The 14,133-nt window shown below is 37.5% G+C and overlaps 1 protein-coding gene across 40 annotated transcripts in view; it reads right to left on the bottom strand.

Annotated features, from left to right (window-relative positions):
- The window catches only part of agbl1 (AGBL carboxypeptidase 1), a 395,384-nt gene that overhangs the window by 278,254 nt on the left and 102,997 nt on the right, over positions 1-14,133 (bottom strand). For 2 of the 40 annotated variants that reach the window (XM_087311863.1, XM_087311873.1), the window contains exon 1: positions 12,486-12,700. The exons of 37 other annotated variants lie outside the window; for them this stretch is intronic. In XM_087311863.1, coding sequence (XP_087167989.1) covers positions 12,486-12,561 — 76 coding nt within the window. In that variant the 5' untranslated portion in view covers positions 12,562-12,700. Of the gene's footprint in view, positions 1-10,918; positions 11,043-12,485; positions 12,701-14,133 lie in introns of those variants that run through there. One more of the 40 variants, XM_087311872.1, reaches the window with a different exon arrangement.

Here is a 14,133-nt window from a genome sequence, read left to right as displayed (position 1 = left end):
AAGACGTTTGGCTATGGGAGAAATGCCCAGCTGAGCCTGGTTTCTCATGAGGTTTTTCAATTCTTCACTTTTACCAATTGGTGTAGTTTTTTCATCTCTGCTGTCGCCACCAGCTTGCATGGTTCGGGACCTATAAAGCTGCTTCAGTGTTTGGACTCTCAGTAATAATTATTAAACCACACTGAACTGAGCTAAACTGAACTAAAATTAAACACTGGACTGGATTACATTGTTTCAATTTACTATGATCTCCTATGTAAAGCTGCTTTGACACAATCTGCATTGTAAAAGCACTACAGAAATAAAGGTGAATTGAACTGAGTTGAATTAAAACAGTATGCGAGCTGAGTAGTTTGTCTGAATTCATAGTATTTGGAAAAAACAGTATGCGAGAAGCACCTGGATGAATTTAAATGTAGAACCTACTATAGTAGTAGGTAAATTAACCAAACGCACCTGATTCAGATGACTAGCTCATTAGCTCAGACTTAAAGACTGTAAGTATGACATCACACAAAGAATAGAAGAATAGAAAAATATAGAAAAACTCAACACATGGTTTTAATAAACGTCTATAAAGCAAATGTAATACTTTCGAAAAATCACGATTGCAATATATAGATTCATACCTAATTTCCGATGGCCAGAAAGAGATTTTTTTTATAAATTGTTCAAATATTGGTGTCTGTGATGCAGCAAGTCCAGAGACTGATCAAATTCTCTCAATGCGTGAAATGCCTAAAAAGTGGTCATAAACTAATATTTTCACAAATCAAATGAGTAGCGACAACAGTATTCCTTACATCACGAAGCAGATGGGTGTGACAAACAAAAGAGATGGAGTGTTGATGGTCCTTCAGGAACGAGGTTGAGAAACACTGGATAGATCATATCCATTCATATATTAACAACAAAATCTAAAAGTTACAAATTGCCACGAGGTTGTTGTTGTTTTGTAATGAGTCTCCCCCAAAACAAACCATACCATAATTTTTCCCCCTATACATTAGTTATTGGATTTCAAATATAATGAATCATAAATTATTAGTATTGGCCAAAATGTACATATTTGTGCATCAATATTCTGACTAGTAAACCAGGTTCCACAAAATATTACTCTGCAAAATCTTGTTAACAATTAGCCATACAGTGAATAAATACTTAATTCAACATGGCGTGTTTAACATTTGGGGTAAAAATATATATATATAATATTAATGAAAATTGGGGTCTTTGGTTGTTTCCATTTTGGTGGTTATGTCAAAGAATGTATGCCACGATGCAATCTACTAAAAATGGTCGATGACCTTCTTATCTGAATCCAACTAAATGTAACAAAGTTTATGTTGATGCTGATCATCAAAGGATATTTCTCTCAGTAGGTGCTTAGGGAGGCTCTGGATGAAGCTTCTGTCATTCGCACATATCTCAAATGATAGGTTGGGATTATCAGTTCACCCACTATGGCGGAAAGGGCACGATGAAGTTCACAGTCTCTTCATGTAACTTGTACGGAGCCGCTTGGAGTACAGCGAGTGCCAATGAACGTCGGCATTGAGTCAAGTTAAAAGACACCGGTTCATCCTGCAACACCGGCATATTCTCACAAACACAACCCCAGTGCACCCACATGCACAAAAGCAACTCCCACCTAGGCATGCCACTCATAAATCATCAACAGAGGATTTATGGAAAATCAGCTTTCTCATCGATAGCATTAATCAACTCAGTGAAATTCCAGGCCCATGCCGGATCAAAGGTAGAAGCCTATATTGCATGTCGGTGCAACTGCATACGGTTTCTTAAAATAGCCTGGCAATAGACCTGGTTACTGCACTACAAATCACAACATAAAGAGTTGATATTCCATTCTCAGCACTGAGATCCAAAGAAGAAACCAAGCCATTCACTTCTGACCAGAATGATAAATTAGGAGTCACCGAGCTGTGGCAGACAGATGGAAAAGAGATAAACCTCTGCTCCCAGCCAAATGAGCCACTGATAGAGTAAGAGAGAGAGAGAGAGATTTTACGAGAACTTTATTAGAATTATGCAAGTGGATACAGTTAAAGTCAAAATTATTCGCCCTCCTGTGAATTTGTTTATCTTTTTCCAAATAATTCATCAATTATGTTTAACCGAGCAAGGTATTTTTTACAGTATTTCCTATAATATTTATTTTTCTTCTGGAGAATGTCAAATATGTTCAACAATCTACAGAGAAAAGAATATATCTAAATAATTTACTAATTCATAATACTTGCTGTATGTAAGTTTGACACCCAATGGTTGAACTAGCTAAAGCACACTTGCTTTAAAGCAAATACAAGCGCAGGTTGCCAGATTGACGACAAAAACAGCAGTGTGCCTGACTGTCATGCCTAAAAGCTGATTTAAACCGTGTTCTAAATAAAAGCAACAGCTCAAGATAGAAATATTTTCCATATTAAAAGGAGTTTTGTTCTAACCAGCACCTGAAATATGTATTTTAGAAGCAGCTTCTATTTCTTGCAGCTGAACAACAGAAAACTGACAATGATGTACACCTCATGTGCTTGAGTTAAATGCTAATAATGTGAGTTTGAATGCCATTATGCATGACATTTATTGCGGTACTACTGAAAGCAGCAGCAGATAGTTCACCTCAGATCTTTAATAAAAAACCATTTGAAATGAAACCTCAATTGTTTTATATTTTATGATTTTTCTTCAGTTGAATAAAAATCTTTTTTCCATTCTTATATTAGCAAATATTTTGCTAATATTTCAAATTATATATAAACACTATTTTCCATTCATATATTAGCAAATATATGCATATAATTCATTAAAATAGAAATGAAATAACATTCATTACAAGTTGTTTTTTTTAAAAAGCACCTAAATAGTTTTGCAATTTGTGATTTTTTGTCAGTTGAATAAAATATTTTCTATTCGTGTATTTCATCATTGAAGATTTCTTAAAAACACTGAAAATCTCAACTCGTTCTCGTGAACCCAATTTTGTGTCTCATCTCGTCGAGTAAGCGTCTTGTCACACCCCTATTATTTGCTAATAATAACCACCTCATGTGGAACTCTGAATCTGCATCTCATTTTGACACCAGAGGTTGCATTTCGGTCACAGACGAACACTTTAAGAGCCTTCATGACTGAAATACGCCATTTTTCACCAAGGCAACCCGGGCTGCTGAAATATAATTGGCTAAACTAGCATTGGGTGGGTTAAATTACGAAAAATAAAGACAGCCGTTCCTGCATGTGATACACATTTTCAAAACAGAATATTTGACTTCAGCATTGTTTTTCATAGAAATATGTTCACTTAGCATCCTTCTTAAATATCTGCAAACATATTATGGTATTTTTATGCTCAACAACTCAACTCATCTAAAAAAATACAGCACCTTGAAGCTCCAACATTATCCTACTTCTTACTAAAGCCTTAAACACCTGTATGATCAGTGCCTCAATTGTTTTATTCATTCTTGGGAGCAAAATTGCCAGTTTAGCTTTTCCAAATAATACATTTATTAACACTATTTCTTTCTTGTTTGAAGCAATATTTTGGCCTAAAATCTTAAAATAATAAAAAAAAAATCTTTGAAATGCCACATAATGAACATTTTTCATTTGCAAAAGCTCTAAGCATGCTTTAAATCTATGTGTTACTATAATGGAATGTGAAAATTTGGTCACTCTTTATTTTGATTGTCCGTTTGTTAAATTTAAGTTACATTGCATCCAAATGGCAACTAATTCTCATTACATAAGTAGACTGTTGGGGTTAGTGTACGTTGAAATGTACTTGCGAAGCTTCTCATAGTCAGTTAAAAGTCTGTTGAAGGAGCAGTATTAACAGATATTAAGCAGACAGTCTACTAATACTCAAATGGACCATCAAAATAAAGTATCACCCAAATTTTCCATTGTACATCTGAAGTAAGGAGAGGGAGAGAGAGAGAGAGAGAGAGAGAGAGAGAGAGAGAGAGAGATGTAAGAGAGTCAGGGGTGCTATGGACTTGCGCATGTGTTTACTGTACATTTTACATCCACAGTTTACATACATACATACATACATACAGTACGTTCATTAGGTAGAGACATGCATTTTAATGTAATAAAAAAATATATTTAATATTTACAAATCTGATATTAGCTTAAGCTGTGTACTGTAGTTACTGGTGTCACTGGCCACTATGGTGGTATTGAATTGAGATGGAGATCTGGTGACTCTGGAGGCCTTTTGAGGATAGTCAATATACTGACATGTTTAAGAAGTTTATGAGAATATCAGAGATTTGTGTCATGGCAATATTGGTTAATTGTGGCCATGAAGAGATGATCATTCCCATTGTATCCATTCAAATTTGCTTAGTTGCTTCCAAGTGGACCAAAGTTTACACTGTAAAAAAAAAAAAAAAAAAATATATATATATATATATATATATATATATATATATATATATATATATATATATATATATATATATATATATATATATATATATATATATATATATAAGTTGCTTACTTTAATTTTAACTTTCTTCAATTAAGCTGATCTTAAACATCAAGTTACATTAGAGCTGACTGATTAATTTAAAAAAAAGACTGCAATCTCGATTTGACCCCCTAGACCAGGGGTGTCCAAAGTCGGTCCTGGAGTGCCGGTGTCCTTCTGACTTTAGCTGCAACTTGCTTCAACACACCTGCCTGGAAGTTTCTAGTATACCTACCTAGTAAGAGCTTGATTAGCTTGTTCAGGTTTGTTTGATTAGGGTTGGAGCTAAACTCCCCAAGACACTGGCCCTCCAGGACCAAGTGTGGACACCCCTGCCCAAGACAATCCTAATCGAGCATTTCTACGATTCTGCCAATCATATTTTAAGTTCAGGAGAGAAGCATAAAGGCAGACACCTTTAAGTCTTCACAGTGTTTTATATGCATTACTCAGCGACATGGATACCTCCAAATGGTGTTGAAAGAGTGACTTACTGTATTTATAAGGTATAATTCACTCAAAAATGTAATTTATGTCTTAATGTAATGATGTAATCGCCGCCGCAAAATCACACATGACATGAGCTGCTGACCGTAAGCTGTTACCACAGAGAGGGCAAGCGCGCACCACAACTTATGATAGACATGCACATGTATACTTAAGTGAACAGAACCTGCATAGGCCGTGAGCAACAGGTAATAAAGTTGTAAATAACATCTAGTTTGTGGCACAGAGTGATCGTTTGGGAACCGCACGGGAAGTTTGAACAGCACTTAGCAGTGAAAATGAAACTGAAAGCGTGCACATCATTGAAATAATCGTATTACATTTTAGAGTTATGATTGCAACAAGCATTTAATATGTTTTTCTTTCATAGCAAAAAAAGAGTTGTGCATGAAAGCAAATGTTTAATGATGTCAGTATAACTGCTCTAGCAAGGGGCAAAGCAGGCTGAACTTGCCGCCAAGGTCGCCTCTATGGACGTGCCGTACTCTACCCTATGTAATGTTGAATATAATGCAAGAGGCAATCTGTTAATGACAAATGTCTGATTTTACCAGTGTGAAATTGGTCTAATAATGTTGTCAATGACAGACTGCAAGCATATGTCTAAAACATAATAATTCAACTTCATAATTATGAATAGTTGTATTCTATCACTTTACTGAGCATTAATGACCAGGACCAATTTAATGTCTGTTCAAGTCCACCATTGCAATTCTATTCAAATTTAGCATTTTAACCAACATTAGACCTACATATAATATTATTTTAGTTGTTTTACCACATGTTTGAGAAATAAACATAATAACAGCCTGCTCATATTAACCTTTATTTTGCATCTACAGAATCGTGAGAAAATCCTGATCTTTATTTTAAGCAAGAAAGTCTTGTCAAGAAAAAGTTACATTTTGTTTGACTCCAAAAAATAAGTTGAAACCTTTCTGAATCAAGTTAAAGTAACGTAAAACATAAGTTGTCATGACTTTTTATCATGCCATTTTCTACCCTCCCCAAATATCGGCATGCCGATAATTTGTCCAATCCTCTATTGTCCAATGGTGAGCCTATGTGAACCTTGCATATCATGATTTAGCCAAGTACAATGTTATTGTGGATTAACAATTCTGGATGTTGATCCTGGAGCATTTTCCCTCAAAAAGTGCACTATTTAAGGGTACACTATAATCTAACCATAAACTTCCATAGGAAAAACAAAAGCTATGGCAGTCAATAGTGACTAGTTGCCAACATTCTTTAAAATATTTTATGTTCAACAGAACTACAAAACAAACTCAAACTGGTTTGGAATAAGTCAAGATTGGCAAATTCTAACAGAATTTACATCTTTTTGTGTGAATTGTTCCTTTCATTTTCTTACTAAACCACACTAAATCAATGCACTAAACTGATATCCATTTGAAATGTCTGCTTTTTTTTGCACATCTGTAACAGCTATGCATTCCCATTATATGAGTTTGCACCTAAATGTGTAAATGTTTGTGCTTCATAATGTTTAACATCAGCAGCCAGGCTTAACCTTTGACCTTGAATGCTGACGTATGGGTTAGTCATACCTTGGGTCAAAGGTTCAGAAATGCACCTGCTGAGGACAGCTGCATATTCCAGATATATCTTTATTGCAGACTGTTCAACCCTCACATATCCCACAAACCTACACTGTATGTTAAACGTTCCAGGCCTAAAACTGAAATCATTTTGGTTCAATTTCCATTACATCTTATAATCAAAATAAAAAAGAGAGGGGAAAGAATCATCATAGCAGTGTCTAAGTGTTGATTATATGGTCTGTGTAAAAGTGAACTCTAATTATATACCATTCTACCCTAGCCATTTCATATTAGCACCTAATAGGGCATACGAGAGCATGCACTTTGCACAAAAAGATTATCCTCATCTCCTCCCATTAAATAAAAACTGCATTATGAGGACATAATTATGCTTTCGACTGCTATTAGGTGCCATTATGGTTGTGATTCAGATGGAAAAAAGGTCACATTACCTATATTTACAGTATTTGCTCTTGTGTAAAGGGAAGTAAAAGTCTAGAGCTAGTTAAAGATTGAATGAAAGGGTTTGACAAATGTAATTTTCTATCCTGTGCTGACGTATTTGCTATTTAAACAGGAGGTCGGAGAAGGACAAATTGGACAAATTGTCCTTTTTAGCAGCTAGCTGACTTTAGTTCATGTTCCTGTGCTGAAAAAAGAGAGTAGTACAAATTTTTCCCAGTTTTTATGCTGTCTACAAATAAAACCAGCGGCTAAATTAAACTACTTTAGGCTAATTTTAAAGTAATTTGAACAAACATAGAAACAAACCTCCAAATTCTTGATTCAAGAGGTGTTTAAGGTTGTAAAGACTAATAAATACCTTGCTCTTAATGCAATCTGTTGAATATACCTAATAAACAATACAGAAATAAATGATTCCTGTTAGCTAAAATTGTGTTTACAAGTCAAAAGTTTAAACTCTAGTCAGAAATGATGGATTTTCAGAAAGCGCTGTAAGACTGATGATTCATTCTGCCTCAATTCAAAGCAAAGCAGAATTTTTAGATCAAATCCAGCAATTATGAAACGAAAAAAAAAAAAAAAGATTTCCCGGTGTCTCATTCTACCAAATTGACTGTTCCCTGGGCAACGTTTCATTGCTTAGCAACTGTCACATCTGATATGTGTCAGAATAAATACATATGAAACATGACTTTCATATTTTGACAGCTTGCATTTTACCTCAGAGTTTGAAAAGAAAAGGGCTGAAAAGGAGCAATTTCTAAATTAATATTTCAATCAGCAATTATTTAGTAAATTAATAGGACTATTTAACAATGAGAGACTAAATCGGTAGATTTAAAGGCAACCAAATTGAATACTTGTTATTAATTTACTCACCCTCAAACCATCTAAAAAGTCACTTTTTACCTTCAGTAGAGCATTAGAGATATTTTAGTTAAAATCGTGGTTCTTAATAGGGCAGCACGATATTGAAAAAATCTAGCATTGCAATATTTTATTAGGTGGCCATTTTTTTAGGTACTAGTGCCATGTTGAGCCTTCCTCAGAGATTCTGACCCATAATAATATGATAGCATCACGCAGTTGCTGCAGATTTGTCAGCTGCACATACCTGATGTGAATCTTCCGTTCCATCACATCCCATAGCTACTCTATTTGATTAGGATCTGGTGACTGTGTAGGCCATTTAAGTACAGTAAAACTCCTTGTCATGCTCGAGAAACCAGTCTGAGATGATTTGCGCTTTATGACGTGGAACGCTATTCTGCTGGAAGTAGCCATCAGAAGATGGGTACACTGTGGTCATAAATGGATGGGCATGGTCAGCAACAGTACTCAGGTAGGCTGTGGCGTTGACACGATGCTCAATTGGTACTAATGGGCTTAAAGTGTGCCAAGAAAATAACCTCGACACCATTACACCACCACCATCAACCTGAACCGTTGACTAAAAGCCAGGATGGATCCATGCTTTCATGTTGTTGATGCCAAATTCTGACCCTACCATCCGAATGTCACAGCAGACATTAAGACTCATTATACCAGGCAACGTTTTTCCAATCTTCTATTGTCTAATTCTGGTGAGCCTGTGTCAATTGTAGCCTCGGTTTCCTGTTCTTAGCTGACAGAAGTGGCACCTGGTGTGGTCTTCTGCTGCTGTATCCCATCCGCCTCAAGGTATAAGATGTGTTGCACGTTCAGAGATGCTCTTCTGCAAACCTCAGTTGTAACAAGTGGATATTTGAGTTGCTGTTGCCTTTCTATCAGCTAAAACCAGTCTGGCCATTCTCCTCTGACCTCCGGCATCAACGAGGCCTTTGCGCACACAGAACTGCCACTCTCTGGATGTTTTATATTTTTCAGACCATTTGCTGTAAACCCTAGAGATAGTTGTGCATGAAAATCCCAGTAGATCAGCAGTTTCTGAAATACTCAGATCAGACCGTCTGGCACCAACCATCATGCCACGTTCAAACTCACTTAAATCACTTTTCTACCTCATTCTGATGCTCAGTTTGAACTGCAGCAGATCGTCTTGACCATGTCTACATGCCTACAAGCATTGAGTTGCTGCCATGTGATTGACTGGTTAGAAGTCTGCATTAACGAGCAGTTAAGCAGGTGTACCTTATAAAGTGGCCAGTGAGTGTATATTGCAACATGAGTATAATTTCAGCAAATGACTTCATATGTCTGTTTGGAAAGAATTTATCATATATAATGTTTTATCATTTCCCTAGTCTAACAGTAAGCAAGTACAGTAATTAAATGATTTAAATAAAAATAATTCAATAAAATGAATCATTGTTAAATTCAAAAGTGGTACAATTTCTTATGCCTGAATGCTTTTGAAATCATTGTACGATTGCAGGCATCAAAAACACATGCAAACTATAAATTATAATACAAACTCTATATTGCATACATTCTGCGATGTGTCTATTGCGAATTATCACATTGCAATATTGATGCTGAAATGATATATTATGCAGCCCTAGTCATTAATATAAAATAAAATGCAAGACAATTGGCACTATGTCCATGTTATTACGTGATTCAAAGCAGATGCTGTGGATTAAGGTTAAACATATTCTAAATAATGTTCAGTTTCTTGCTCAGACGAATCATTCCACTTCAAAGGACCACAACGTTCATCAATAGTGACGAGTATTAATTCTGCATTCCCTTGCAGCTTAATCCTTAAATGATCACCAGTAATCAGTTTGGGAACCACTTCACTATGTTAATAAAAGAATGCCACTGTCATTGACTTAGGCCTTGATCATGATCGTGTGCCATACTTTGCCAAGCCATTTTTAGAAGTCCTCTGTGTACAGAATAGCTTGTGCCATGCCACTGCCATGTTCATTCTATAAAAGCGTCACTCAGTCCTTAGTAATGATTCCTACGTAGTACTGTGAGAATACAAACAGACACCAAACACTAGTCACTTAAAGTTCCACCTCAAGATAGACATAAAAAAAAAACATCCTGGCAAAGGTTATCTGGCTTACCATTAAAAGAATTATTATCTGAAAGAGAACACCCCCAGCTCAAGCTACAATGATGAATGGTCACAACAAGATCTAATACTAGGTACTCTAAGACATGCCAATGGTTTCCTTTGGCTTTTTCCACTTGTAAAGCCCTGCTGAAAAGTCCAGCTTAAACCAGCCTAGGTTGAGTGGCTGGTTTTAGCTGGTCGACCAGCCTGGTTTTAGAGGGGTTTTGGCCATTTCCAGGGTGATTTTCAGCCATTTCATGCCTGGTCTTAGCTGGTCAGGCTGGAATATGACCAGCCAAATCCAGCTAAAACCAGCTTGACCAGCCTGGTTTAAGCTAGATATAGCTGGTTTTGGCTGGACTCCCAGCTTGGCTAGGCTGGTCAAGCTGGTTTTAGCTAGTCATCTACCAGCCTGACCAGCTAAGACCAGACTGGAAATGGCTGGAAACCAGTCTGGAAGTGGCCAAACTCCTCTAAAACCAGGCTGGTTGACCAGCTAAAAAGCTAGATATAGCTGGTTTTGGCTGGACTCCCAGTTTGGCTAGGCTGGTCAAGCCGGTTTTAGCTAGTCATCTACCAGCCTGACCAGCTAAGACCAGACTGGAAATGGCTGGAAACCAGCCAGGAAGTGGCCAAAACTTCTCTAAAACCAGGCTGGTCGACCAGCTAAAACCAGCCAACCAGCCCAGGCTGGTTTAAGCTGGATTTTTCAGCAGGAAAAGGCCACAATTTGTGTGTTAACTTTGGTACAACATTTTATTAACATTTAGAAGAACTGTAAAATGACAACAGGTGTAGAATATTGTTCATTCTTGTTCCAAGCAGGTTTTAGTGAGGTAAAAATGCAACGGTATATAGTATCTCTTGTACCTTTGGGAGCCAACAGATCCAAGTCTTCTCCATCAGAGCAACAGCTGCTGATTAAAACAAGCACGGTGATGGCTAAGTGGAAATGGCAGGACTTATCCTTGAACTTCAAGAGGAAACCAGAAACCTGCTTTGGGAATAAAATAAAAAGCCACCAGCAACTCGCATTTTTTCAAGCTGAATCACTGGGTTAATCGTGTCCACTTGAAAAGTGGCATTAGCACAATGCTAACCCACTATGCATCAAAAATAAACATTTGATTTTAGCAGGTGAACTCAATTAGAGAGGATCATCACATCGTTTTATAGTACAATAGGGTAATTATAATATCTACAAGGAGTCAAAGTTGGCCCACCATTATCTATTAATAAAACGAGAAGGTTGACCCTGAAGAGTTATTGACACATCAGTACTGCCTGCTGGGTTTTCGGCTTAATCTTCCTAAAGCCTCCAATGGCAAGGCAGAATGAACAAATATTTGAAATCCCCAATGGATACAGTCATGGCTAAAATTACACAACGGGGATCTTTTCTTTACCAATATTGCAGAAAAGTATAAACAGTACAGAACATTCAGTTCAGCTAGGTGCATTCAGTTCTAGAGCTAAGAAATAGTGTCAAATGTTGCAGATATTGTATGCCTATAAACGGCAAGGTGACTTCATCACAGACAATACCAATGAATCCCTCTTTAATCCAAACAGTCAGAGTTTATAACTTATAACCTGCACCTGTGGGACTTGAACTCCCTAAAGCCAGAAGAGCTTTGAAGCATTCGTTCTCTCTCAATGGCATTCTCCTGGCACAAATGGGTTGTGGGTAGTATTTATTTATACTTGCATAATGCTATAGCATAACTACTCTACGTTTAAGTGACAAGCCAATGGATCATGACAATGAAACAGAGTGGGCAAGAAGTACATTTCTTTTTTAAATGTGCTGAGTTAGTCTTAAGATAAAAATAATGCAATTTTGACAGGGAAGAAATGGCAATGTGTGCCGTGAATAAGGAAGGTCTGTTTTATTTTAGCAACAAAACCTGATACAGCTGTTGTGCAATGTCTTGAGTTGATGGAAATAACTCAAGATCTTCTTAGGCACAGTTAAAAGCAATGAGGTGGGGCTTGAGATGTGGTTGCCAAAATTCCATGTCAGATGCCAAGATTAAGATGGTAAAGAAAAGCTCCGCCCATCTTTCTGGTAAACCAATACCAAGACAGAGCCAAAGCACTCATGCAAATTCTTTCACATTAACAACAGTACGTCTGGATCAATTAGGATGAGAATCATGATCAGTCAGGCATACAATTTAAGACTTTAACCGATTTTGTAAACATATCTGGTGAGAATATTCACTCTTAGCATTTCTTTTTCAATGAAAAGTACATCAAGCTCATGCAGCCGGATTAAAAGGTGTGAAAAGTTGCACAAGACCAATGTGGGCAAATAAAAGAATAGATTTGCCTGTGCAAGCTCCTCTGTGAGCTCTCTTCACTCACGGCACGCTCTTGCCAAGTGCCTTCATTGATGTGCATTCAGAGCATTGCAGAGATACATCTTCTCACTTACCCCTGTTAGTGAGGCTTCCACACTCTCTCAATGTTGCAGTCCAGGTGAAGTGACCAGGTTTACTGTAGGTGTACATCCTGGGATGTGTCAGGAGTGTAAATAGAAAGCACAAAAGGATATAGAATCAAGAGTAACCTATAGTGGAAGTGTGTCTAGCGTAGATTCCAGTCTGGTTCTACCTCCTCCCACTGCCTCTAGACTACTCGCTGAGTCCTGAATATAAGGGTCGCACCTGGTTGTTTTTTAAAAGCCCCCCTCCCTTTGGGTAAACACCCCAGCTGACTTGTGGCCTGACAAAAAGTAACCAGGGCAAGTGTACAGTCAGGGGCCAATAGAATGTAAATCAGTCAAGGGAATACAAGTCGTCTAGAGTGGTGTGGTGGCTTTCTGTGGGGGGTTGGTGTCATGGTTTTACGTAGGTCCTTTGGACAGCTTAAGGTACTGTAGAGTTTATAAATGTGTGTGGCTGCATTGGCGGTAGACTCAGAAGTTGCCAATGGAGGACGTCCAAACAGACTGTCGGCCTCTTCATGTGTCTATCCACACCACACAATATGAATAGCCTGTTATGTCGGGAATGCAAGAGTGAAAATAAACCCTATTTACACAAGCATGCAACAGGCTTCCTTTGATCGGCATGACACAAAAAGCTAACAAGTATCACTGCAGCATATGTATGCATCCTTACCCTAGCCAAGGTTACTGGTCCCTTGAGTGCAGCTAAGCTGCATCTGAACAAAACAGCTGTATATCACCATCTAAAACCCCCATTAGCGTCAACTCAGTTGCCAAGTTCAGACAGTGGTGTTTAGGTCACAACAATCAGAGGAACTTCACGCGGTGCACAAACATTAGCCTGCCAAGACAGAAAACACACAAAACTACTGAATGTGACAGCTAGGTATGTAGGGGAAGTTTGGAGGAGCATATCTTGTAAAGGCGACTGCCTACAACTACAAATTTACGACTGCTTGGCTGTCTCCCAAACTTTTAATTAACACTTTACATTGGGAGAGTGACTTCTGCCTGCTGCAGAGCTTGTCAGTGGGCCAAATGTCTTTTGGTGCCGAGGTCCTATTTTCCAAGCAACTCACTTGCAGTTCTTACAGTACATTTCACTAAGGAGCATTTCAGTTAAGATTCACCCTTTTTGTGAGCCATTTTCAGCTCAATTACCTTACAGATATTTTAAGCAGGCATAGATGAAATGTCTCAGTGATAACTGCAGTACCTATATTGTAACCATAACAATACCTTGTCAGTGAGAATCACATGTAAATTATTGTGCTGTGGTCAAACTTGTTTGAGAAATCAACTCTACATAATTTCTGAGATTTTGAAAATGCATGGCTATTCTTTCTTGAATCAATTCAGCGTAGTTTTTAATAGGGATGACTGATGTGAATTTCAAGTTTCAATAGTGTCAAGATCCCGAAGCGCAAGTGTTTTAAAACTCTGTACTGAAGCATGATTGGAAACACCCAGGTCACATGACTAAGGTGATTTGAAACACCCGGGTCACGTGACAAAGTATTTAGAAACACCAGGTCATGTGACTAAAGCGATTCAAAGCATTGGTCATTTCAGAAGCGTTTCGAGACCTGGCGAATCTGCATTTGACTGACAGGGTAAAAAAAACTCATGTAGC

The sequence above is a fragment of the Danio rerio genome, chromosome 25 (genome assembly GCF_052040795.2).
Source record: "Danio rerio strain M-AB ecotype USA chromosome 25, GRCz13ab, whole genome shotgun sequence".
Classification (NCBI taxonomy): Eukaryota; Metazoa; Chordata; class Actinopteri; order Cypriniformes; family Danionidae; genus Danio; species Danio rerio.
Note: the sequence above shows the minus strand (reverse complement) of the source record. Positions and strands in the feature narration are given on the sequence as shown.